This window comes from Gadus macrocephalus, chromosome 6 (assembly GCF_031168955.1).
Source record: "Gadus macrocephalus chromosome 6, ASM3116895v1".
NCBI classification, from domain to species: domain Eukaryota; kingdom Metazoa; phylum Chordata; class Actinopteri; order Gadiformes; family Gadidae; genus Gadus; species Gadus macrocephalus.
This window is the reverse complement of record NC_082387.1, coordinates 25,841,415-25,866,414: the sequence shown is the minus strand read 5'-3', so window position 1 is coordinate 25,866,414 and position 25,000 is coordinate 25,841,415. Positions and strand designations below refer to the sequence as shown.

The 25,000-nt window shown below is 50.8% G+C and overlaps 2 protein-coding genes across 6 annotated transcripts in view; both read left to right on the top strand.

Moving 5' to 3' along the window:
- LOC132460168 (DENN domain-containing protein 4B-like) overlaps positions 1–21,247 on the top strand; it is a 46,310-nt gene extending 25,063 nt beyond the window's left edge. Inside the window, 22 exon segments of the mRNA XM_060055228.1 lie at positions 1,196–1,254; positions 2,449–2,593; positions 3,427–3,602; positions 4,536–4,636; positions 4,994–5,209; positions 5,608–5,753; positions 6,376–6,509; positions 7,066–7,180; positions 7,671–7,877; positions 8,218–8,346; positions 9,747–9,891; positions 10,107–10,266; positions 10,721–10,972; positions 12,460–12,751; positions 13,513–13,617; positions 13,802–13,977; positions 14,866–15,037; positions 15,345–15,596; positions 16,165–16,261; positions 16,693–16,858; positions 17,999–18,057; positions 18,754–21,247. Coding sequence (XP_059911211.1) covers positions 1,196–1,254; positions 2,449–2,593; positions 3,427–3,602; positions 4,536–4,636; positions 4,994–5,209; positions 5,608–5,753; positions 6,376–6,509; positions 7,066–7,180; positions 7,671–7,877; positions 8,218–8,346; positions 9,747–9,891; positions 10,107–10,266; positions 10,721–10,972; positions 12,460–12,751; positions 13,513–13,617; positions 13,802–13,977; positions 14,866–15,037; positions 15,345–15,596; positions 16,165–16,261; positions 16,693–16,858; positions 17,999–18,057; positions 18,754–18,899 — 3,450 coding nt within the window. The 3' untranslated portion in view covers positions 18,900–21,247.
- A 306-nt stretch (positions 21,248–21,553) lies between these two features.
- On the top strand, positions 21,554–24,992 carry LOC132459072 (dyslexia-associated protein KIAA0319-like). 5 transcript variants are annotated; one of them, XM_060053450.1, is made up of 5 exons: positions 21,554–21,971; positions 22,876–22,937; positions 23,304–23,926; positions 24,387–24,531; positions 24,641–24,992. In XM_060053450.1, exons 1-5 carry the CDS (start codon positions 21,799–21,801, stop codon positions 24,784–24,786), a joined length of 1,149 nt encoding a protein of 382 aa, XP_059909433.1. In that variant the 5' UTR covers positions 21,554–21,798; the 3' UTR covers positions 24,787–24,992. The 5 variants fall into 5 exon arrangements, with proteins under 5 accessions (XP_059909433.1, XP_059909432.1, XP_059909431.1 ...); XM_060053449.1 differs by having other exon boundaries at positions 21,555–21,971; positions 23,307–23,926; positions 24,626–24,992; XM_060053448.1 differs by having other exon boundaries at positions 21,555–21,971; positions 24,626–24,992.
- Positions 24,993–25,000: the final 8 nt, after the last annotated feature.

Below are 25,000 nucleotides of genomic sequence, written 5' to 3'. Positions count from 1 at the left end.
CCGCACATGTAGCTCGACTCGACACGACTCGACACGACACGTCTCGACACGGTAGCAGCACGGGTGCTTTTCCACCGCAAATAGTACCTCCTGGACGTGGGCGGGGTCGGCTGCGCCAAAGGGCCGTGACGTATTTGTGTACGCGACGCAAACAACACATACGCAACCCACACATGGACAGAACCCACATAACAACAATGGAGGACATCGATCGCATTACTATTATTAGCTGGCACGTTGAAGAAGTTGGAGAAGTGGAACATGTTGGCTGCGGCGCTGCTATGGATGTTACCAGCATGGTTGCCATGTCGCTCTCGTGACTTCGTCACACTCTCTGGCCAATCAGTCGCCGGCCGTCTGCCGACGTCACCTTTTAGCATCGGCTCAGCTCGCTTGGAACCTAGAGCGAGTAGGTACTAGAAAAAGCAGCCACTTCAGGTACCAGATACCATGGTACCGCGGTGGAAACGCAAAAAATGCGAGCTGAGTCGAGTCGTGTCGAGTCGTGTCGAGCTGGTACCATGCAGTGGAAAAGCGGCATATGAGTGTAAGTCTAAGATCCATTTAGTTATTTCTCTGACATGGTGATGAGAATATGTTGTTTATTATACTGCACATAATTAGGAGGGGACTTTTGGAGCGCTTTGTGATGCGTGCAGTGTTTGATTCACCAATCATAACCTTAATTTAGGACGTCCTTGTGAGGGTAGCGGTCAAATTTGTGACTCAGCGATTTACCGCTGTTTTGTTATGAATACGTTGTATTGTTTACATGTGTAACCAGGGCAACCAAACGGTAGTCGACGGCGGCCTTTTAACTCTCAACAGGAAAACGTTGACTTGGGTAAAAACGGACCAATGAAATCACTCACTTCCAGATTCTTTCCAATCAGCTTTAACCACAATGAGCAGGAAGTGATTTACTGGGTAGACAGGTTCTTCTTCTGCGATTTACTCTACCTCACCCTGTCCCTTAAGTGATCAAAATAATCCACTATAAACCTGGGTGTTGACTAATTTTCTATCCTGAACTGAATCAGTTTAATCATCCTAATTTAATAATTTGTTAAAATAGTTTGTTAACTGAATATTGATTTCTCTCTCTCTCTGCCTCTGTCTCTCTCTCTCTCTCTCTCTCTCTCTCTCTCTCTGTCTCTCTGTCTCTCTCTCTCCCTCCCTCCCCCCCCCCCCCCAGCTCTCTCCGTATGATAACCTCCTGCTGTGTCAGCCCGTCTCCACCCCCCTCCCCCTCAGGTGAGAGAGACGTCCTCCTCAGTTTTAGTCAGCAGCCTGACCACATCCATGTGCGACCAGAGACTTCACCAGTAGCGTGTCACATGTGTGTGTGCGTTGCAGAGTGTGTGTGTGTCGTGCGGTCTTGTGTTGCGTGTGCTCAGGGTGCATGTCACCTCACTGCGTCTGTGCGCGCTCTGGGACAGCATGAAACACACAACTTGAGCACAAGTTCAGTACAATACTTGGAGTAAATGTAGAAGATGTCATGGGTGCTCCAGTGGTATTGCAGCTTTTGTTTAAAGATGAGGTCAGCCTAACAAATAATATCTTTGATGTTTTACACAAAAAAATACTTTCTTATCTGTTCATGTGTACAGAGAAACCAAGGAAGTAAAATACATGATGTATACCACTGATGGAGATTCAATTCAATTCAATTTTATTTGTATAGCCCTTAATCACCATTACAGTCTCAAAGGGCTTAACAGGCCAAATATTTGTGACACCCCCCTTTACCCATGCCCCCACACGGGCAAGAAAAAACTCCCTTGAATCAGCAAGGAAGAAATCTTGAGAAGAAACGCAGTGTAGGGGATCCCTTCTTCCAGGGATGGTCAGGAGTGCAATGGGTGCCACAGATGGCATACAGGTAAATACATGTACATCATATTAAAATGGTGATGGGGTTCTGGCCGGTTATCCATGAGGAGAGTCCAGGCATCCAGTCCAGCACCCGCAGCACGCTACAACTGACAGAATAGTGAATTAGAGATGGATGGATAGACCTGGTGTACCATAGTATAAAACATAATGTATGACGGACAGATAACGTGTTGTTATGAAATGTTCTCCGGTATGAACCTGCTATATCTCTCTCTCTCTCTCTCTCTCTCTCTCTCTCTCCCCCCCCCCCCCCCCTCTCTCCCCTCCCCCCCCCCCCCCCCCCTCTCTCCCCTCTCTCCCCCCCCTCTCTCCCCTCTCTCCCCCCCACCCCCCTCTCTCCCCTCTCCCCCCCCCTCTCCCCCCTCTCCCCCCCCCCCCCTCTCTCCCCTCTCTCCCCCTCTCTCCCCCCCCCCTCTCTCCCCTCTCTCCCCCCCCCCCCCCTCTCTCCCCTCTCTCCCCCCCCCCCCCTCTCTCCCCTCTCTCCCCCTCCCCCCCTCTCTCCCCTCTCCCCCCCCCCCCCCCTCTCTCCCCTCTCTCCCCCCCCCCCAGCGGGGCCAGCTTCCTGAAGCTGCTCCAGAACCTGGGCCCGGAGAACGCCTGCATCCTGCTGCTGGCCGCGCTCACCGAGCACAAGCTGCTGCTGCACTCGCTGCGGCCCGACGTGCTGACATCCGTCAGCGAGGCGCTGGTCTCCGTAAGGACAGCCCCGCCCGACCGCACCACCCGTAGACACGCACGCACGCACGCACATACTAAGGCACACTCAAAACTTTCACACACACACACACAAAAAGACACGCCTAAATACACGCACCACCGGACCACAGACACACACAAAACACTCTCACACACACACACACACTAAGACACGCCCAGATACACTCGCCACCCGACCTCATGCACACTGAGACACACACGCACACACACTAAGGCACACACCACCAACACACATACACACTGAGACACACACGCACACACACTAAGGCACACACCACCAACACACATACACACTGAGACACACACGCACACACACTAAGGCACACACCACCAACACACATACACACACACTGAGACATGCACACGTACACACATCACCGCACACATACACACACAAACACTGTCTGTATAACACACACACACACACACACTGTGTGTCTGTATAACATGATGAAGATGATGATGATGTTGGTGCCTCTGGATAATAATGAGGAAGGTGACCATGATGAAGATCATGTCTGTATAATAATAATGAAGATGATGATGATGTGGTGTTTGTGCCTCTGGATAAAATGACGAAGATGATGATGATGATGATGATGTGTGCTTCTAGATGTTATGATGAAGATGATGATGACGTCTTTGCCTCTGTATAATATGATGAAGGTGATGATGATCGTGTCTCAGTATAATAATGATGACGGTGATGAAGATGAAGATCATGTCTCTGTATAATAACAATGACGAGATGATGATGATGTCGGTGCCTCTGTATAACATGATGAAGGGTCCGCTGTGTGTGTCCTCCAGATGACCTTCCCGCTGCGCTGGCCGTGCCCCTACATCCCGCTGTGTCCGCTCCAGATGGCCGACGTGCTGCTGGCGCCCATGCCCTTCATCGTGGGCGTCCACTCCAGCTACTTCGACCAGCACGACCCGCCCCCCGACGTGGTCTGTGTGGACCTGGACACCAACACCATCTTCCAGTGAGTCCCCACAAACCTGGTCCCCACAACGCTGGTCCCCCACAACCCTGGTCCCCACAACCCTGGGCCCCACAACCCTGGTCCCCACAAAGCTGGTCCCCACAACCCTGGTCCCCACAAAGCTGGTCCCCACAAAGCTGGTCCCCACAACCCTGGGCCCCACAAACCTGGTCCCCACAAAGCTGGTCCCCACAACCCTGGTCCCCACAAAGCTGGTCCCCACAAAGCTGGTCCCCACAACCCTGGTCCCCACAAAGCTGGTCCCCACAACCCTGGTCCCCACAAAGCTGGTCCCCACAACCCTGGTCCCCACAAAGCTGGTCCCCACAAAGCTTGTCCCCACATAGCAGGTTTACCCACCGCTGGTTCACACAAAGCTGGTTTAAACACCGCTGGTTTACACAACCCTGGTTTACACACTCCTGGTCCCCAAATGGTAGTCTTACACGCCATTGGTCCCTACATGGTAGCTTTACACACTCCTCCTGGTCCCCACATGGTAGTCTTACACACCCCTGGTCGCCACATGGTAGCTTTACACACTCCTGGTCCCCAAATGGTAGTCTTACACACCATTGGTCCCCACATGTTAGTCTTACACACCATTGGTCCCCGCATGTTAGTCTTACACACCATTGGTCCCCACATGGTAGACCTAATCTCTCCTGGTCCACACACACCCCTGTCCCCACGTTGCTGGTTGACACACCCCTGCTCCCCTTATTGCTGGTCGTTGTTCCCTAGTACACAGCCAGGGTGGTACAGATGAAGCTACGTTGAGTGTTTCTTGCTTCTGTAATGTGATGTATTTCAAAGTGAGCACCATGTTTACGGTCAACTCTACTTCAGCATGGACGTCTGTCTAGGAGCACACGACTGCGTAATGCTGCGTCCCTAACCCCGGCTCTCTCCCCTCCTCCTCCTGTCCATCAGAACGGAGGACAAGAAGCCGTTGTCGTGGCGATCCTTTCCCAGGAAGCCCGGCAAGATTCTCTTCAACTCCCTGACCAACCTGCACAAGACCCTGGAACAGAGTGAGTGACCTACACCGGAGGTCACAAATCATCATCTAACCCAGATCCTTTTGGATGGAGGTCAAACCCCGTAACCACGGGCCCATCCCCTGGCCCCCACCCCCGCTACGACCTTTGACCTCCGCTACGATTTTTGACCCCCGCTTTGACCTTTCGGCCCCCACTACGACCTTTTAACCCTGGCCTACCCGCGCCACGACCTTTCACCGCCCATCCCGGCTATGACCTTTGACCTTTAACCCCCACGACGACCTTTCACTCCCATGGCCTCCCACTCCCCCCCCCCCCCCCCCCCCCCCCCCAGTGTGTCCCTCACTGACCCTCTGCTCTCTGTCGCCCCCCCCCCCCTGGCTGCAGTCTGCACTCCGGGCCAGGAGGAGGCGACGTTGGAGTTCCTGCTCACGGACTACGACCAGATCTACCGGCGGCAGAAGCAGCTGGAGCTGGAGATCCAGGAGGCCTTCCTGCACTTCATGAGCGCCGTGCTGCGGGGGTACCGCAGCTTCCTGCTGCCCATTACCCAGGCCCCCTCCGACACCACCTACGACTGCAGCTCCCTCTTCAACCTGCAGGGTGCGTGGGGGCGGGGGGGCAACACCGGCCTCCGGGTGGGAGGATGGGAAGGGGGGAGGGAAGGGAGAGAGAGGCAGAGGGGGGAGAGGAGGGGGGGGGGTAGAGAGAGGGGAGAGAGGGACTGTTTGTTTGCGCTCAATAGATTCTCTGTCTGTCTGAGGCATTCTGGCTTTCTCTCACTGTCTCTCCAATTCAAAGTGCTCCATTGGCATTGGCAAAGTACATAAATCCAAAGCACGTAAAATGCCAAATAAGAAAACGTAAAGTTGCCCATTTTGCAATCACGCAGTGAAAGGTCATCCATCTCGTCAACATGTATGGTCATCGATTTCAGATGTAACTAAATCATCGAAGAAATGATGACGGGAACATTGTTGTTGTGATGTTCCGCCCTGCAGGGTTCCTGAAGTCGCGGGACCGGACCCAGCAGAAGTTCTACATCCAGCTGACGCGGACCCAGATGTTCACCCATTTCATCGAGGAGTGCTCCTTCGTCAGCGACGGCCACGTCTGCCTGGAGTTCTTCGACGAGTGCGTCCAGAAGGTCAGTGCAGAAGTTCAGCCCCGACCCTCACCTCAAAACATCTCCCACCGGCTCTGGTGTTCAGAGAAACACTAGCTGGTTATTGGGCGCTAACTAGTCTTTGGTGTCGTGGTTATTGGTTGGTTAACCAGCTGGATGTTAAGTGGTTTCTAAGTAATAGTTGGTTCGGTGTCTACACTTTTTTAACATTGACATTTACATTTAGGGCATTTATCAGACGCTTTTATCCAAAGCGACTTTCGATGAGTACATTCGTCAGAAGAGAGAGAAACAATATATCGCTTTACGTACAGTTAAGGATGTTCATAGAACCAAGTGCCAAGCACTGACAATCTCTAGGTTAACCCATTCCCCGTATACAACAGAGTAAGCTAGGATAAGATGCTACATGATGTTAAGTACTATTTTTAAGCGCTTAAGTGCGTAAAGGGGTGTTTTGGGGGGGGAGGGATACTATGCAGAGTCCAGGTGAACTCTGAACAGTGGAGTCTTGAGTCTCATGCAGCTTTTTGATTTGCTGACTGGTCGTTCATTTGGTTGCCAACTCTCTAGTTGTCGGTTATTACCTAGCTAGTTGAAGGTGGTGGTCTCACTAGTGCCCCCTGCTGGCGGTGTGTCTCAGGTGGACGTGGAGCGGCCGGAGGAGGTGCGTCTGATCGACCTGGACGAGTCCCACGGGGGGGAGCACACCGTGTTCATCATGCCCCCCGAGGAGCCCCAGCAGGCGGACGGGTCCGAGTGCCCCGCCCTCTACAGGTGACATAGAACCACACACACACACGTATAGAACCACACACACACACGTATAGAACCACACACACACACGTATAGAACCACACACACACACACGTATAGAACCACACACACACGCGTATAGATCCACACACACACATAGAACCACACACACACACACACACACATAGAACCACACACACACACACATAGAACCACACACACACATAGAACCACACACACATAGAACCACGCACACACACGTATAGAACCACACACACACATAGAACCACACACACATAGAACCACGCACACACACGTATAGAACCACACACACACATAGAACCACACACACACACACGTATAGAACCACACACACACAAACATTGAACCACACGCACACACATAGAACCACACACACACAGAACCACACATACACACATAGCACCATACACACGCACGCACACGCGCGCGCACACACACACACACACACACAGAACCATACTCATTCATGCGTGGTTGGATGTGTCTCTGAGTTATCAGTAACTGATGGTTGATGCTCATATTCATGTTGTCATAGTTACGAGACCTTCCCCGTTCTGAGGACCGAGCTGTTCGACCGGCCCCAGGACCAGCTCCGCATCCCGGCCAATCGGAGCGCGCCCAGTAGCCCCGCCCCCAGACGGACCAAACAGGTACAGGATTGGCTCGTGGTTCACTCTGTCCTTGTGATTGAAGCTTCACAGCTTCTGCTGCCCTACATGCAGATGAGCCTTACTACCTTGAATGGGAGACTTTAGAATTATCTTACCCTAAATTTAGATTGGTTGAATGCAGAATTCTCGATCTCCTTCGGAATGAAAATAAAGTCTTATAACAAGAAAATTATAGTAATAAATAATAATAAAAAATAGAAAAAAATTATACTAATAAATAAAATAATATTTTTTTTTTTAAATGAATTGAATCGCAAAAATTATAGCAATAAGTAATAAAATTAATAAATATGTAAATAAATAATCATAAAAAATACTAAACCAAAAAATCTAATTCCGATGTGCCGGACGGCCGTGTTAGCCTGCACCCCTGACCCTAACCGCCCCCCCCTTGCCCCCCCCCCACCCCCCCACCCCCTGACCCTAACCGCCCCCCCCTCTGCACCCCCCCCCCCCCCCCCCCCCCCAGGAGATCAAGGTGGCCCAGAAGCGGGCCCAGAAGTACTCGACGGTGCCCGACATGTGGTCCAAGTGCCTGCTGGGGCACTGCTACGGCCTGTGGTTCCTCTACCTGCCCACCTTCGTGCGGGCCGAGGGCGCCAAGGTGCGCGCGCTGCACACGGCCTACGACGTGCTGAAGCACATGGAGAACTGCAAGGTGGTGCTGCCCGACGAGGTGAGGGTCCCCGCGGCGGCCGTGCGACGTCAGCGGCGGGCGCCTCCGTCTGTTTGCAGCGTTAGACCTGAGAGTCTGTGAACGGCCGTTCACACCGGAGCACCTCGAACACGAGGTCTCTGATGTAGGGTGTGATTATGTAACTAATTAACTAATTATTAACTAATTTAACCATCAGCCTTTCGATTTAACATATAAACACATTAATGGATATCGTTTTTGTCACTAATACATGTTTAGTAGGCCTTTGCATAGTCTTATATTCTTTCTCTCGAATAACTTCACGGTGCTGCACGTCTTCTGTGACACACAAATATGAATATTTACGTGTGTGTTGCAGGTGTGTTACCGCATCTTGATGCAGCTCTGCGGTCAGTACGGACAGCCGGTCCTGGCCGTCAGAGTTCTACTGGAGATGAAGAAGGCTGGAGTCACCCCCAACACCATCACATGGGCCTACTACAACAAGGTATCAAATACACCCTCACATACGCCTACTGCAACGAGGTATCAAATACACCATCACATGGTGTATGTGATGGTGTAACGAGGTATCAAATACACCATCACATGCGCCTACTACAACGAGGTATCAAATACACCATCACATGCGCATACTACAACGAGGTATCAAATACACCATCACATGCGCATACTACGACAAGGTTTCAAGTACACTACAACAAGGTATCAAATACACCTACTAAAACAAGTTATCAAATACACTATAACAAGGTATCACATACACAACAATGTATCAAATACACTTATTATAACAAGGTAACACATACACTACAACAAGGTATCACATACACTACAACAAGGAATCAAACCGCTTACTACAACAAGATATCAAATAGGCTTACTACAACAATGTATCACATAAGCTTACTACGACAAGGTGTTACCTACCGTTACTACAACCAGGTATCAAATACCCTTACTACAACAACGTATCAAATACGCTTACTACAACAAGGTATCAAATACCCTTACTACAACAACGTATCAAATACCCTTACTACAACAAGGTATCAAATACCCTTACTACAACAACGTATCAAATACGCTTACTACAACCAGGTATCAAATACGCTTGCTACAAAATGGTAAGACACATTACAATGAAGTACATTTTCACTACAAAGTCCGCCCACACAACAACAAAAATATGTCTCCCAATCATTGAACCAGAGTGAACCAGGCAGCGCCATTTTGGGCATTTCCTCAACGACTTAACTGATGTAACAATGTTTCTGCTTTGTAATTAGTTTTATTGAAAGTGGGAAGTCCATCAGTAACATTCGCTGAAGGAGTTTACATCTGAAACACTGATGTCATGATCGGACTGGCTGGAGCCAGTCCAATCGGGTTAGGATCGGACTGACAACGCCCCTCGACTGACACTCCAGACCTAATGAGAATATTATGGTCTGGCCCTCTGAGGCCACTACAACATGCTGCTCTGATCAAGTGGTCCTGCATTTGGGCGTTCATGATTGGTGGTTGTTTTTGTAAATTCTATCTCGCTGTCGCTCTCTTTCTCTCTCTCTCTCTTTCTCTTTCTCTGTCTCTCTCTCCTCTCTTTCTCTCTCTCTCTCTCTCTCTCTCTCTCTCTCTCTCTCTCTCTCTTTCTCTTTCTCTTTCTCTTTCTCTGTCTCTGTCTCTGTCTCTGTCTCTCCTCTCTTTCTCTCTCTCTCTCTCTCTCTCTCTCTCTCCCCCCCCCCCCCCACCCCCCTCCCTCTCTCTCTCTCTTCTCTCTTTCTCTTCTCTGTCTCTCTTCCTCTCTTTCTCTCTCTCTCTCTCTCTCTCTCTCTCTCTCTCCTCTCTCCTCTCTCTCTCTCTCTCTCTCTCTCTCTCTCTCTCTAGGCAGTGTTAGAGAGCAAGTGGCCCTCCACCAATCAGGGCGGACGTCTGCGCTGGGCGAAGCTGCGCAACGTCCTATTGGCCGTGGCCCAGTTCAGGCGGCCAATCAAACGACAGCAGAAGAGCAACTCACTGGGCTCAGAAGCAGGTCAGCAGGATGTCATCAGAAAATGTTGGGCGTTGTTATTAGTAGAAAACATCTTCTACTGGTGTACACTGGGAACTGCCCGGTACAACCACAGTCTTCTACTGGTGAAAAACTGGAGCTTCCAGAACAACCACAGTCTGGTACTGGTGGAGCCTGTTTACATTTCTTCAAGAAAGACTGAAGATGTTTTCTTTCTGGTGTTTTCTTTATCACAGACGTCACAATGGACTCCCTCCAAAGGCCACGCCCACCGTACAGCCTGATTCGCCAGAACAGCTGGAGTGGGTTTGAGTGACAGCTCCAGCACGAGTCCCTGACCGGCCCTCTGGTGAAGAGCAACAGTCTTAACGGCATGAAGGCGGCGGCAGAGAGTGAGTGCCCCCGGCGCTCTCGCCTGATCCCCCCCTTCCCTTCCGTGTCCTGATTTATCCGGTGATAATCTCCTTTGAGTCCTGATATTTAAATCCAATCTCATTGTGATCCTGCTTGACATTTTTGCGGGGCGATCCGCTCGAACCGTCGGCTGACTACTGACGCTCACGTCCGGCGATAAAATCAATTAAGTGAATTACCGAGGTTCTTTCCGGATCGGAGCTCCTTCAGATTCCACCGATTGCCGCCAGAGATTCAATGAACTTTAGCATGAATCCATAATTAAATATCGTTTTTTGTTTTTTTTACCAGATTGTTGCTTTAAATGTCAGAGGAAGGAGGATCTCGAAAACATTAACCCTTTGGTACCGACCGACCCTGCTGGTCGTCATGACGACCCTCGGAGGTTCTAACTAACCCCGCCCCCTCTCCTCTCCCCCCTCCCCCCCTCCCCCAGAGTCCGGCCCCTGCCGGCTGTCGGGGCCCCGGGGACGGGGACCAACGGCGTCAGCGACCCCAGCTCCAGGAAGCCCCCGCGGGGCCGCGAGGCCTCGTCCGCGGGCCCCTCTCCGTCGCTGCTGCTGCCCCCTGCTGGCGTGTTGGTGCAGCGCAGCCAGGTGTGTCTGTCCACCTTCTACAAGGACAGCTCGGAGACGGAGCCCGCCGACGCGGCCGACGGCAGCTGGCCGAGCGCCGAGAGGGACGGCAGGTGAGGGGGGGAGGGGGGAACACCTGCCGACCAATGAGAGCGCTGCTGTGACTGTCTGTCTGTGACTTTAGGAGTTTGGCTCCCTCTGATTCTAACTTTGTTGTTACGTTATTAGATGCTCTGTAAGGCACTTTGAGCCACTTTGTTGGATAAAATTGCTCCATGAATAAAGATTTGCATTATTATTATTATTATTATTATTAGGCAAGGCAAGGCAACTTTATTTAACCAGCACTTTTCATACACAAGGCAGACTCAAAGTGCTTCACGTATAAACATTGTCGTACAATAAAATAAAATAATAGATAAGTAAAAGAAAACATATGCAAAGAAATGGGTTAAATAGAAAGTTAAAAAGGCATTTTAGTATTAACATAGAAAATAAAGGCAAAGTTAAAAAAGCTTTTTAGAAAGTGCAATGTATTTAAGATTTAGCAGAAAGCTAAAGCAAACATAAAAGTCTTCAGTCTTCTTTTAAAGGTGCTCAGAGTTGGGGCAAGTCTTAAATCCTCAGGGAGTTTATTCCAGCTATTTGTTGCATAGTAACTAAATCCTGCTTTCCCCTGTTTCGTGTTTACTCTGGGGATAATTAACAGATTGGTCTCAGAGGATCTTAGTGGTCTAGAAGGCTTATGTAGTGGAAGCATATCAGTTAAATATTTTGGGCCTAAACCATGTAGGGATTTATAGGTTAGCAACATGATTTTAAAATCAATTCTCTGACCTACCTATTATTATTATTATTATTATAATTAAAGAGAAACCTCATGCTTGCATATTGGCAACGATTGTAAATGGGGGAAGCTAATAAACATTGACAAGGTAGCAGACACTAAGGTCATAGATGCTAATGTAGCTGGAAATAAATGGCATAAATGTCAGGCGGAAACTATTTGGTGAGAATTTGGCTAATTTAAATGATGTTGATGTTGGCTGAAGAACTGCTGTTCCTGTTGGAGAGAGTTAGTCGTGAGACTTGGGGGCCGCTCACCTCTGGTTTCCCCTTCTGTCTAACAGCATAGAATACACAGGCTGAACTGAAGCGCATCAACCAGATAATCACATGCAGAGTAGAACTACCCCGGCTGACATCAGAGGGGACCTCAAGCAGCAGCTAGTCCCCGAGCACCACCGATTACCCGAGATCAAATTAACTTCTGCCCGATCCATGATCAAATGACGTTTTTCTGTACCAGATTGTTGCTTTAAATGTCAAGAGGAGGAGAATCTCGAAATATCAAAGTATGTATGACGGCAACACGCCCTCATGCATACAGGTGGACACGCCCACCTGTGATGTCAGAAGAGGCAGTTTTTCAGAATACTTGCGACTAATCACCCTCACGCCCGGTGGTAGAATATGACCCCCTTAATGCGTGTTTGTGAACGGGTGAATGAGAGGCCCGTATCGTACCCCACTCTTGAGTCGCCCCAGGTTATAAAAGAGCGCGCGTTCACCCTGAAACATTCACCCGTTCACCCCGCAGGTCGGGGGCGTCCCGGGGCCCCAGCGGGGGGCGGGCGCGGAACCTGGACGAGAACTCCAACAACGTGGCGTCGCCCACCCGGGGGGGGCTGGCGGGCAAGCTGCAGCAGCTGCTGACCCCCACGCGCCACCGCTCCTCGGTGCGGCGCGCGGCCAGCGTGGACGACCGGCGGGGCGGCGGCGGCGGCGGGGGGGGGGTCCGCCGGGTGTCGGAGCAGAGGCAGTCCCGCAAGGCCCAGGTGGCCGAAACCCTGCTGCGGGCCAAGGACCGGCTGGTCAACGCCACCTCGGAGGTCAGAGGTCAACCTGGAGGGGGGGGGGGGGGGGGGAGGGGAGGCTGGTCAACGCCACCTCGGAGGTCAGTGGTCAACCTGGAGGGGGGTGGGGGGGGGAGGGGAGGGGAGGCTGGTCAACGCCACCTCGGAGGTCAGAGGTCAACCTGGAGGGGGGGGGGGGGGGGGGGAGGCTGGTCAACGCCACCTCAGAGGTCAACCGGGACGGGGGGGAGGTGGGAGGGGGGGTTGTGAATGGACGAACGATGGATGGATGAAGCGTTTGTTTTGTTTTTATTTCGGTAGTGAAATGTTGAACTTCCGTCAAAAAAGTTGGCGCACACACACACACACACACAGACACAGACACACACACACACACACACACACACACAGACACACACACAGTCACACACACACACACACACACACACACACACACACACACACACTAAATAGTTGTTGGCTGTGTCTCTTAGTTGACACTCACTGATGGTTGATGCTTATATTTAGGTTGTCATAGTTACAAGACTTTCCCGGTTCGAAAACCAAAAGAACGTAAATGTATAAGCATCAACCATCAGCGAGTGTCCACTAAGAGGCACAGCCAACAACATTTGAATTTGTGTGTGTGTGTGAATTGTTGAAAGAATCGAATGGTGCCGTACGAGTGTAATCAACAGAGATGTGTTGCAGTGTTTGTGTCAGTAGGATCGTCTCTCTCCGTTCTTTAATTCCTTCCGGGCTGATCCTCTGACGTGTGACCCGTGGTGTCCCTGCAGAGCTCCCTGTCCGTGGGCAGTGACATCGACCTGAGTGACACCCCGACCCCGACCTATCCGCTGCGCCGGTCCTGGGATGCCAATCAAGAGGGGGTGGGGCTCGAGGTACGCGTCACGTCGTGTGAAGCTCCAGGATTGGAGATTATACTCAAACACCACCATCTATTAGCTTCCCCTTCGAGCAATGTCCTCCTACTTTTGTAATCTCTTTCGACTGCTGGTTACCTTGACTACTGACCCCGCCCTTCCCTCCTCCCTCTTGCGTTGCCATGGCGCCCGCCTCCTCCAGGTGCAGATGTCGAGCTGCTCGCTGTGCCGCACCTGTAACTCCCTGGTGTACGACGAGGACATCATGGCCGGCTGGACGTCAGACGACTCCAACCTCAACTCCTCCTGCCCCTTCTGCTCCGCCTCCTTCGTCCCCTTCCTCAGCGCCGAGGTCCGGGACCCGGGCCCCCTCAGCAGGTAGGACCCCCCCCCCGAGGAACACCGTCTCACCCTCTGGCATGTCTCACACCCCCTGGACCCCACTGTCTCACCCTCTGGCATGTCTCACACCCCCTGGACCCCACTGTCTCACCCTCTGGCATGTCTCACACCCCCTGGGGAACACCGTCTCACCCTCTGGCATGTCTCACACCCCCTGGACCCCACTGTCTCACCATCTGGCATGTCTCACACCCCCTGGACTCCACTGTCTCACCCTCTGGCATGTCTCACACCCCCTGGGGAACACCGTCTCACCCTCTAGCATGTCTCACACCCCCTGGACCCTACTGTCTCACCCTCTAGCATGTCTCACACCCCCTGGACCCTACTGTCTCACCCTCTGGCATGTCTCACACCCCCTGGGGAACACCGTCTCACCCTCTAGCATGTCTCACACCCCTTGGACCCTACTGTCTCACCCTCTGGCATGTCTCACACCCCTGGACCCTACTGTCTCACCCTCTAGCATGTCTCACACCCCCTGGACCCTACTGTCTCACCCTCTGGCATGTCTCACACCCCCTGGGGAACACCGTCTCACCCTTTAGCATGACTAACACCCCTGGACCCCACTGTCTCACCCTCTAGCATGTCTCACACCCCTGGACCCCACTGTCTCACCCTCTAGCATGTCTCACACCCCTGGACCCCACTGTCTCACCCTCTAGCATGTCTCACACCCCTGGTGTGAGACATGTGTTTCTGTACTAGTGTCTATGGAAAAGTGTATGTCGCCCATGTGACGTCGCCCATGTGACGACGCCCATGTGACGTCGCCCATGTGAGGTCATCAACATGTGACCTCAACATGTGACGCCGCCCGTGTGACCTCACCCATGTGACGTGTCTGTCTGCTCGTCTCAGCCGGGAGCGCGGCCGGCTGAACGCGGAGGAGGATGAGGAGGAGGAGGAGGAGGAGGAAGAGGAGGCGGCGCCCCCTGGAGGCTCGGAGGATTCCCCCCAGCACTGCAACGGGGTGGGGGACGACACCGGCTCTGACACCAGCAGCTACTCCCAGAGCAGCCGCATCACCACGGTAACACACGCCGATACACACACACACACATTCTTTACCTTTTAGTCATCAAAGGGATTACGGTGAAACCGAGTGCATGCGAGTTCTTACTGGTAGGCGGGATGAATCCCAGTTACCATTACAACACTAACCTAACATCTGTCTGTCTGTCTGTCTGTCTGTCTGTCTCTCTCGTTCTCTCGTTCTGTCTCGTTGTCTCGTTCTCTCTCTCGTTGTCTCTCTCGTTGTCTCTCTCGTTGTCTCTCTCTCTCTCTCTCTCCCCCCCTCCCCCTCCTCCCCCCCCCCCCCCCCCCCCCCCCCCCCACAGGGCTCCAGTTCGTCCCAGCCCCCCCAGGTGACGGTGGCCTACCTGAGCCCTCTGGTCCTGCGTAAGGAGCTGGAGAGCCTGCTGGAGAACGAGGGCGACGGCGTGCTGGGCCAGGCCCAGCTGCTGGAGAGCCACTCCATCCTGTTCTGGAACCTGCTGTGGTACTTCCAGCGCCTGGGGCTGCCCAGCCACCTGCTGCAGCTGGTCAGGGCCTCCGCCTGGGTGGCGCCACTGGCCCGCACGCTCTCACTGGTGACCGCACACACACACACACACACACACACACACAGACACAGACACACAGACACACACACAGACACAGACACACACACACACACTCACACACACACACACACACACACACACACACACACACACACACACACACAGACACACACAGACACACACACACACACACACACACACACACACACACACACACACACACAGACACACACAGACACACACACTAATACTGGTATGCATGCACACACAAACAGGTGGACTCAAACTGGTAAGCCTGCAGGCACGCAAATACGCACACACTCACATTGGTACGCACACACACTCACACACAAAAAACAGACACACACACGCAGTTGTACATAGACACTGGTATACACACAGAGACAAACTGACTGACGGACAGACCCATACGCACATACTAATCTTTTCTCCTCGTGTGTGTGTGTGTGTGTGTGTGTGTGTGTGTGTGTGTGTGTGTGTGTGTGTGTGTGTGTGTGTGTGTGTGTGTGTGTGTGTGTGTGTGTGTGTGTGTGTGTGTGTGTGTGTGTGTGTGTGTGTGTGTGTGTGTGTGCAGTCGGACAGCGCTGTGGTGAGGGTCCGCCTCCTCTGGGACACTCTGAGTCCAGACATAGAACACTGGCCCCCGCTCTACATCCTCTGGAGAATACACAGTAAGACTCACTCACTCACTCACTCACTCACTCACTCACTCACTCACTCACTCACTCACTCATTCACACATACTCACTCACTCACTCACTCACTCACTCACTCACTCACTCACTCACTCACTCACTCACTCACTCACTCACTCACTCACTCACTCACACACACATACACACTCACTCACTCACTCACTCACACACAAACATATTAGCACACATCCTATGGGGTATGTACAGTAAGTCTCACTCACTCACAAACGCACACACATAAGCACACACCCTCTTTGGAATACACAGTAAGACACACTCACCCACTCACATATAAGCCACACCCTCTGGAGTGCACAATACCATAAACACACCCTCTGGTGAACGCACAATGAGACACACACACACAGAACCTGATGACTGTTGTGTTTTGTTCCCCCACCCACCAGGTGGCGCCTCCATGCGCAGCTACAGCTGGAGGCGCCACAACCACCCGTTCAGCCTGTCCTTCCTGGAGGAGGTCCTGCGCTGGGTGGGGATGAACGAGGTCCACAAGGCCGTCACCCTCTTCCTGGACACCGTGTCCAAGCACCCCTCGCCCCGCGGCCTCCAGAGGTATGTGGTCCTGATGAGAGGGAGGGAGGGAGGGAGGGAGGGAGGGAGGGAGGGAGGGAGGGAGGGAGGGAGGAGAGATGATGACAGGGAGGGAGGGAGGGAGGGGAGAGAGATGATGGGAGGGAGGGAAGGGAGAGGGTGAGAGAGGGAAGAGAGATGATGAGAGGGAGGGGGAAGAGAGATGATGAGAGGGATGGGAGGGAAGAGAGATGATGAGAGGGAGAGGGAGGGAAGAGAGATGATGAGAGGGAGAGGGGGAGAGTGATGATGAGAGGGAGAGGGGAAGGGAGGGAAGAGAGATGATAAGAGGGAAGAGAGATGATGAGAGGGAGAGGGGGAGAGAGGGAAGAGAGATGATGAGGGGGAGAGAGGGAAGAGAGATGATGAGAGGGAAGAGAGATGGAGAGGGGGAGAGAGGGAAGAGAGATGATGAGAGGGAGAGGGGGAGAGAGGGAGGGAAGAGAGATAGGGAGAGGGGGAGAGAGGGAAGAGAGATGATGAGAGGGAGAGGGGGAGAGAGGGAAGAGAGATGATGAGGGAGAGGGGGAGAGAGGGAAGAGAGATGATGAGAGGGAGATAGGGAAGAGAGATGATGAGAGGGAGAAAGTGGGAAGAGAGATGATGAGGGAGAGGGGGAAAGAGGGAAGAGAGATGATGGGAGAGAGGGAAGAGAGATGATGAGAGGGGGAGTGGGCAGGAGGATGAGAGGAGAGATGAGGAGAGGGATTGTCACAATCAGTCTCATCATCGTTCCAACTCTCCCTCTATGGTCCTGATGAGAGTGAGTGGGATCGATGATGAGAAGAGAGATTATGAGACTGATTGTGACAATGAGAGTGAGAGTTAGAATGGAAATGAGAGTGAAGATTAACATGTATGATAATGTGAATAATTTGAATGATTTCTGATAAATAATGTTTATATTGTTTTATTTTAGTACCCGGTTTATCTAGCTGTATAAATTGACCTAATTACTTACTTAAATTTTCAATTTATAGTGCTTAATGAACTAAAGTGTGTGTGTGTGTGTGTGTGTGTGTGTGTGTGTGTGTGTGTGTGTGTGTGTGTGTGTGTGTGTGTGTGTGTGTGTGTGTGTGTGTGTGTGTGTGTGTGTGTGTGTGTGTGTGTGTGTGTTAACAGGAGTGTGTACAGAGAGATGCTTTTCCTGACACTAGCTGCTATGGGGAAGGACCACGTTGGTAAGCCTGAACTGTCTACTACCTTAAGTACTGTAATGGTGTCATTAAGATGTTAATATCAACCGGACTCTGTGTGTCTTATAGCTTAAGTACTGTAATGGTGTCATTAAGATGTTAACATCAACTGTACTGTGTGTCTGCTAGCTGAAGTACTGTAGTGGTATCATAACGATGGTAACATTAACTGTACTCTGTGTTCTGCTAGCTGAAGTACTGTAGTGGTATCATAACGATGGTAACATTAACTGTACTCTGTGTGTCTGCTAGCTGAAGTACTGTAATGGTATCATAACGATGGTAACATTAACTGTACTCTGTGTGTCTGCTAGCTGAAGTACTGTAATGGTATAACGATGGTAACATTAACTGTACTGTGTGTGTCTGCTAGCTGAAGTACTGTAGTGGTATCATAACGATGGTAACATTAACTGTACTCTGTGTGTCTGCTAGCTGAAGTACTGTAATGGTATCATAACGATGGTAACATTAACTGTACTCTGTGTGTCTGCTAGCTGAAGTACTGTAGTGGTATCATAACGATGGTAACATTAACTGTACTGTGTGTCTGCTAGCTGAAGTACTGTAATGGTATCATAACGATGGTAACATTAACTGTACTCTGTGTGTCTGCTAGCTGAAGTACTGTAGTGGTATCATAACGATGGTAACATTAACTGTACTCTGTGTCTCTGCTAGCTGCGTTCGATAAGAAGTACAAAGTGGCGTTCAACCGTCTGACCGGGACCCTGGGACGCCAGGAGCTGAACCGACGGCGAGCCCAGCCCCCCAGTGCCAAGGCGGTGGACTGCAGACGGAGCTTCCACCCCACGCTCGAGTGCTGACCCCCCCCCCCCCCTAAAGGAACTAGCCTGGTCCCAGAGCTGTGCTGCCTTCATGCTTTGCCTCTCTGCTGCCCCCTAACAGAGTTAGGTGTAACTGTGCTTCGGCCCAGGTGGTCTTCCCCCCCTCTCTTTGCCCCTGGTAAGGCCCTCCCCACGGGGATGACTCTAGAAACCCCCTCCCTTACTGAGGGACACCCGAGTGGATCTAACCGGTTCTGGATTCTGTCGGTTGCGGTACCAGCAGAACCGATAATGGAAACAGGCAAATACAGTAATCTATGCATCCAACGTGAGCGTTTTAACAGGTGACCGGATTTGGAACCTCAATGTCAAGGAAATCACCGTGGAAACGGCCTGTTTTCATGGCTTCATGGACGTGAAAATAAGTGGAAATTTGTCGTTTGTAGTTTAAATAATACAGTACCCTGCTGTTCCTTGCTCTGTTTACATCGTTCATGTTTTTTCCCGACCTTTTAAAAAAGAAAGGCAACCAAAAATGCAGTTTGCTAATGTTCTAATATGCCCGCTGCTTCTCTCTGCTGTGTTGATTTAATATCGTTAACACAGAATGTTTACCTTCTACGACAGAAAACCTTTTTCTGTTGACTAATATTGGCAGCCATTTTACGAGTACAGAAAAACGATCCGCTCAAAATGGCAGGGAATGCATTGGAGAGCAGCTCCGTCGAGTTTTACTAAATGAAACAACCGTTTTCCACGAACTGAGGGCAGAGGATAAAGAGGGACTAGTCTCCACAAAGACAAACTTAATGTATAGGTTCTAAGGGTTGATGGCTTTTACTTTGAAAACCCTTGTTGCTTCAGTTCACGCTAACTTAATCGCTTTGGATGAAGAGAATTTAAATAGTTTCATAGGGTATTGATGCGTTTTTACAAAAGAACATAAGAGGAGATCCTTATGTTTCAACATTGCGGTACACTTAAAAAAAAAAAAAAAAAAAAAAAAAAAAAAAGAATAAAGGAGCTTGTCTAACTTTGAACAGACTTGTATTGTGAAGGAGTCACCCCACCCTCGTCCACTCCGTCTACCGTGTGTGTGTTCCTACCAGAGACTGCATGTTAACCTTGGTTTGCCTCTGGTGTCTGTAAGATACAGGGTCAGTTAGGAAAGACACAGAAATACATTTTCTGTTGGTACCCTTATTTTGAAGCGTGACGGCAGCGTTCTGCTCGGCATGTTGGTCACATCCTGTCCTCATTCACCACCCCTGTTCAGAGCACAAGTGCACCTGGGAGGTTAAAATTAGCAGCCTGACAGAAAACTAATAACTACCCATTCCTGGTATAGATCTAGAGTATGTTTTACTGTACTCTGCTGAAGCGAGGAGTAACTAACGATGTAACTTGCTTACGTAGTAGCTACGAAAGTAACTTCTTTGAACAGTAATAACAGAAGTAACTCTTATTTGAGTAATTCTTATTTGCATGGTTCGAAAGAGGGGTACCTGGAGTAAAGTTATCACCAGAAAAACAAGTAATTATATTGAAGATACTCGGTTAGAGTAATAAATAACTACTGTAGTAACTTAAAGTCCCTAGTAACTACTGCAGTACTACTAAAGTACTACTAAGTAGCCATACAGCGGAACAACAAATAGTTTATTCCACATCAGCGGCAGACCAGAACCTCATCACACAAGACGAGAATCCCAGAGTCCCATCCATCCAACCGGTCCACAATCTGCCTCCAAACACTTCAAGTTTGGCGAACCTTGTTCTTAATCCTGTCTGCCTATCCAGCCTTTAAAACAAGCCTCTTAGCATTTGCCACATAGGACAGAAAGCTTGTTTTCATATAATTGTGAGGACTACCTCATTTTGCAGCCAGGTGTAAAGAAATGTCCACCCATGTCTTGACACATAACTTCAGCTATCCCCCCCTACCCCCACAGGTCACGCTTTGTGTTATTTCTTTGTGATATAAAAAAAAAAAAGGACATACCCAAAATGAAGACTTTTATTTTGAAGTAGATATTTTTGGAGATTGAGAGTGTTTGTCGGACACATGCCTGCGGGCCTCGTGTTGTAGAAACTGGGAGCGTAAAGCACTTGGCCGTACTGTGAAGACTGGGAAGGCTGAAAGGGCCGCTGTCTCCCCCCCCCCCCCCCCAGAGAAACTCGTTAAGCCTAGTTCAGTGTTTGAAACGTCACTGTATATTTTAATGCACCAGACTGCAAGAGAAAAGAAGGGAATGTTTCCCCGGGTCACAGGTAGTGGAAAGCAGAAATGTGTATTTAAAAAGGTTATTGTGTTTGCTGTTGTAATTTATATCTGCCTGTGATTTCAGTTGTAATTGTTTTGTTTTTTTATAAAACTATACAAACAACTCATGATGTTATTTGTGTGTGTTTGTTCTCGTAATGTCAAACATTTCCCCAATTGGCCCTCATCTCCGAAACATTAGAAATCCTATTTAGCAGAATCAGTGATCCTGCTCTTTTGATAAAAACTTGTTCTCCGAAGGTAACAATCACGTTCAAACAGTCCAAGTCTAATGCTTGCATAATAAATGGCGAAACTCCAAACCATATGTTTTTATATATGTCAAACGAATTCGCGAAGTAAAAATCGATTAGTAAAGCAGAGCAAACTCACTGAAATGGAGGTTAACTTAACCGGACCGTTACTACGCACGTGGTATGTTTTTTTTTTTTCTATAGCCTTTTGCGTTTGACTTGTGATTTTATCCCTGTTTTACCCCCTGTTTCGTTTTTTGTGAGGTTCTTTTCATCCAGACTGACATTTGTATTGCACCTGATGGAAGTATATTTTCTTCGCCTGCGAGAGTTTTGTAGCCTACTTTGTTTATGAATAATAAAAAATAATAAAAACTGCCATTCGCGCGCACCCGCGTGCGCCCAGCACGAGGCGCGGTGAATGGCAGCCGCGCGTCGCCGCTCCATCATTCCCTCTGCGCGAGGAGCGGCTTGCCTGTCAGCTCCCGCCAGCTGCAACGGCCCAGCAGACCCAGCATGTAGTCGGGATTCAAACCCACACCCAGCAGCTCCCGGCCTGGCTGACTGCGCCACACACACTAACAAACACACACGGTAGGTGAGGTGACGACTCAATGTCACTTATGTTAACGTTGTTGTTGTTGTTGTTTTAACCGCGGTTTCGTTATATATTTCGCTCAAGATGTATACTTTGATTCTCTTTCTTCATCTTAATCGTCGGTATTGTAAGTATTTCAGCTAAACAAAACAAACTGAAGGGAGTTAATATCGGTTCCACGGCCGCTGTGGTCGGTGTTTGACCGAGGGGAGATGCTGTAGCGGACCTGGGCTCGGTTTGTTTACCGTGGAGCGGCAGGCGGTGTCCGGGGAGCTGTCCAGCGAGGCGGTGCTGGAGCCGGCTCATACCGTTATATAGGGTTACGATGTTATTCGACACCTATTGAAACAACGCAGGGGTTCGACCGTTTTTATTTATGTACCGCTGTCGGCTGAGTGTTGAGTTTGTCTGGAAGTGAACGGCGCTGTCTAGTTAGCCTAGCCCAAGCTGTTCTCCTCGTCGTCACCGGAGGGCTGTTAGGGGTGCGTTCCGATGTTAAGTGGAGCCCACTAATATGGAGTGGAGCCCACTCACAGCCACATGGCCGCGTTAGGAGCCCACTCAGTCGGAGAGACAGAATACCAAGGCTGCTAACCGGAACACTATTCACTATTCCACCAGTCTGTATTATATAAGAGTTTAAATTAAAGATACATAGGCCTATATATAATATACCATACAAAACTAACTGATTTGCTTTGTTCAAATGTAAGACAACACGTTACTTATTCAGGAGTTACAGCTGTAGGACAGTCCAAATCAATTTTTGTGTTCAATTTTGACCCGTCACTCCAAAAAGTAAATCGCATTAGCTGGCAAAGGGTAAATGGTTTCTGAATTGACTAAATGTTTCCTTCCTCTCTCTCTCTCTCTCTCTCTCTCTCTCTCTCTCTCTCTCAGGGGAGTCGTTGCCATGACACCGAGTGCTCTTCTTCTCTGGATGCTCCTCCAGTCCGTGGGAGGTGTGTGTGCGTGCGTGCGTGTGTGTGTTTGGTAGCTGAGCTGCTCGTGCATGTGGGCATGCATGTGTTGTAGAGTAAAGCAATAGGTGTTTGAGTAACTCTCTTGGTGGGACTAGTAACTTTACATTTACATTTAGGGCATGAAGCAGATGCTTTTATCCAAAGCGACTTACAATGAGTACGTTTTTCAGAAGAAAGAAACAATATAACTGTCCAAGAGCGACTGTCGGAGCTAATAGCAACGACTGGAGCAACTAGTATCTGAAGCAGCCACCCTGAACCTCAACCATGACCAGTTACTCCCTTCGCTCTCTGCGGGCCGCTCTCACACGCTCCCCAGTTAAACATCAAACCTCTCGCTCCCAGCAGCCGCCGCAGCGCCCTCCCAGTGCCACCAGGGGGCGACCATCCCGGAGGCGGTGCTGGCCCCGGCCCTGAGCAGCGGCAGCAGCGTCCTGCGGGTGCCGGGCGTGGCCTCTCTGGCCCGCTGCCGGGTCTCCTGCTGCGAGCGGCCCCGCTGCGACCTGGCCTGGCTCTTCCAGGGCCGCTGCTATATCCTCAGCTGCCAGCAGGGGGGGGCGTGCCGGCCCCAGAACCGCCCCGGGGCCGACTCCTACCTGGCCTTCGTGCTGCGGGGGCCCGCTCAGACCCTGGTCCTGGGGCCCCTGGGGCGGGGGGAGCCGTACGGGAGCCGCTGGGGGCCGCCGCCGTCGCCGCCATCGTCGTCGTCGTCGTCGGCGCCCGGGGACCTGGAGGCCCTCAGGGACCTGGCGGTGTTGGAGGGGGAGGAGGGGCCCCCGACCAGGGGAGGGGGAGTGGGCGGGGACTTGGAGCCGGGGGGGTTCTCCCATTGGCCGGCGGCGGAGATTGAGGACAGAGGGGAGGGGCCGGTGACTGTCAACGGCTCGGCGGGAGGGCCCCCGTCTCCCGGGGCCCTCAGGGGCCAACTCGGAGAGCAGAGTCCCACTTTCCATCCAGCGGAGAGCAGAGTGAGTGCCTGAACACACGGCTGGCATGAAGCCCTCACGGATGGATTCCTCTAATGGCAGTGTCTTTAAGTGTGTGCGCGCGCGTGTGTGCGCGCGCGTGTGTGCGTGTGCGTGTGTGTGTGTGTGCGTGCGTGCGTGCGTGCGTGTGTGTGTGTGTGTCCAACCCTACTTTAGTTTGTTCTTTCAGAGCTTGAATAGCTCATACACTTATGATTTAAAACAGGATCATGCATTGACGAATAGATTCCTCTAATGGCAGTGTGCTTTGTGAGTGTGTGTGTGTGCGTGTCCACTTTTAGATTATTATATGATCGATCTGTTCGTGTTGTTGTTGTAGTCTCATCCAAAAGACCCATTGCTCTCTCTCTCTCTCTCTTCATATCTCTTTAGTTTGTTCTTAAAGAGAGTGACCATGCAGTATGTTTCGGGTTCATACAGGGTCATATTTCCATCTCCTCAGGAACCCAGCCCTCCCACTGCACCAGTCATTCCATCGCCTTGGAAACCAACCACTTACCCCACCCAAAAGAGCCATATAAGGACATCGCTTCCCACCGAGGCCACGCCCCTGCTCTCTGTTACCACGGCTACACCGACAACAACAGGTAGGCTCCTGGCACCGTTCGGCAAAGGGAGCCGCTCGACTGTATTCTATTGTAACCCTGTTCTTACCTCATCACTTCCTTCCATCTCCTGAAGGTCTACCCCTTCAAGTGTCCACGGGAGACCCTGTAGAGTGCGCTAAGCCCGTTGTTACGGATCAAGTTCACGCTCCAATCAGCCCAGTACCCCCAGCTGGTAAGACACACAATAACACACGCTCAAACACATGTGTACACAATCAAAGAAATAGTGTTTGAAAGGGTGTCTATCCTCCTTAGCTCTGATTGGCTCTTCTGAAACATCCATCAAAGATCATCACATTTACCCCCGTAGATGTTTCAGAACTGAACGAGGAGTTCTTCAGTTCCACACAACCAGCTGGTGTTTAAACTAGAGCCCGACCCATAAAGGATTTTTAAGGCCAATACCGATACAAATATTTGGTGATTTAAAAATCCGATATTCCGATAT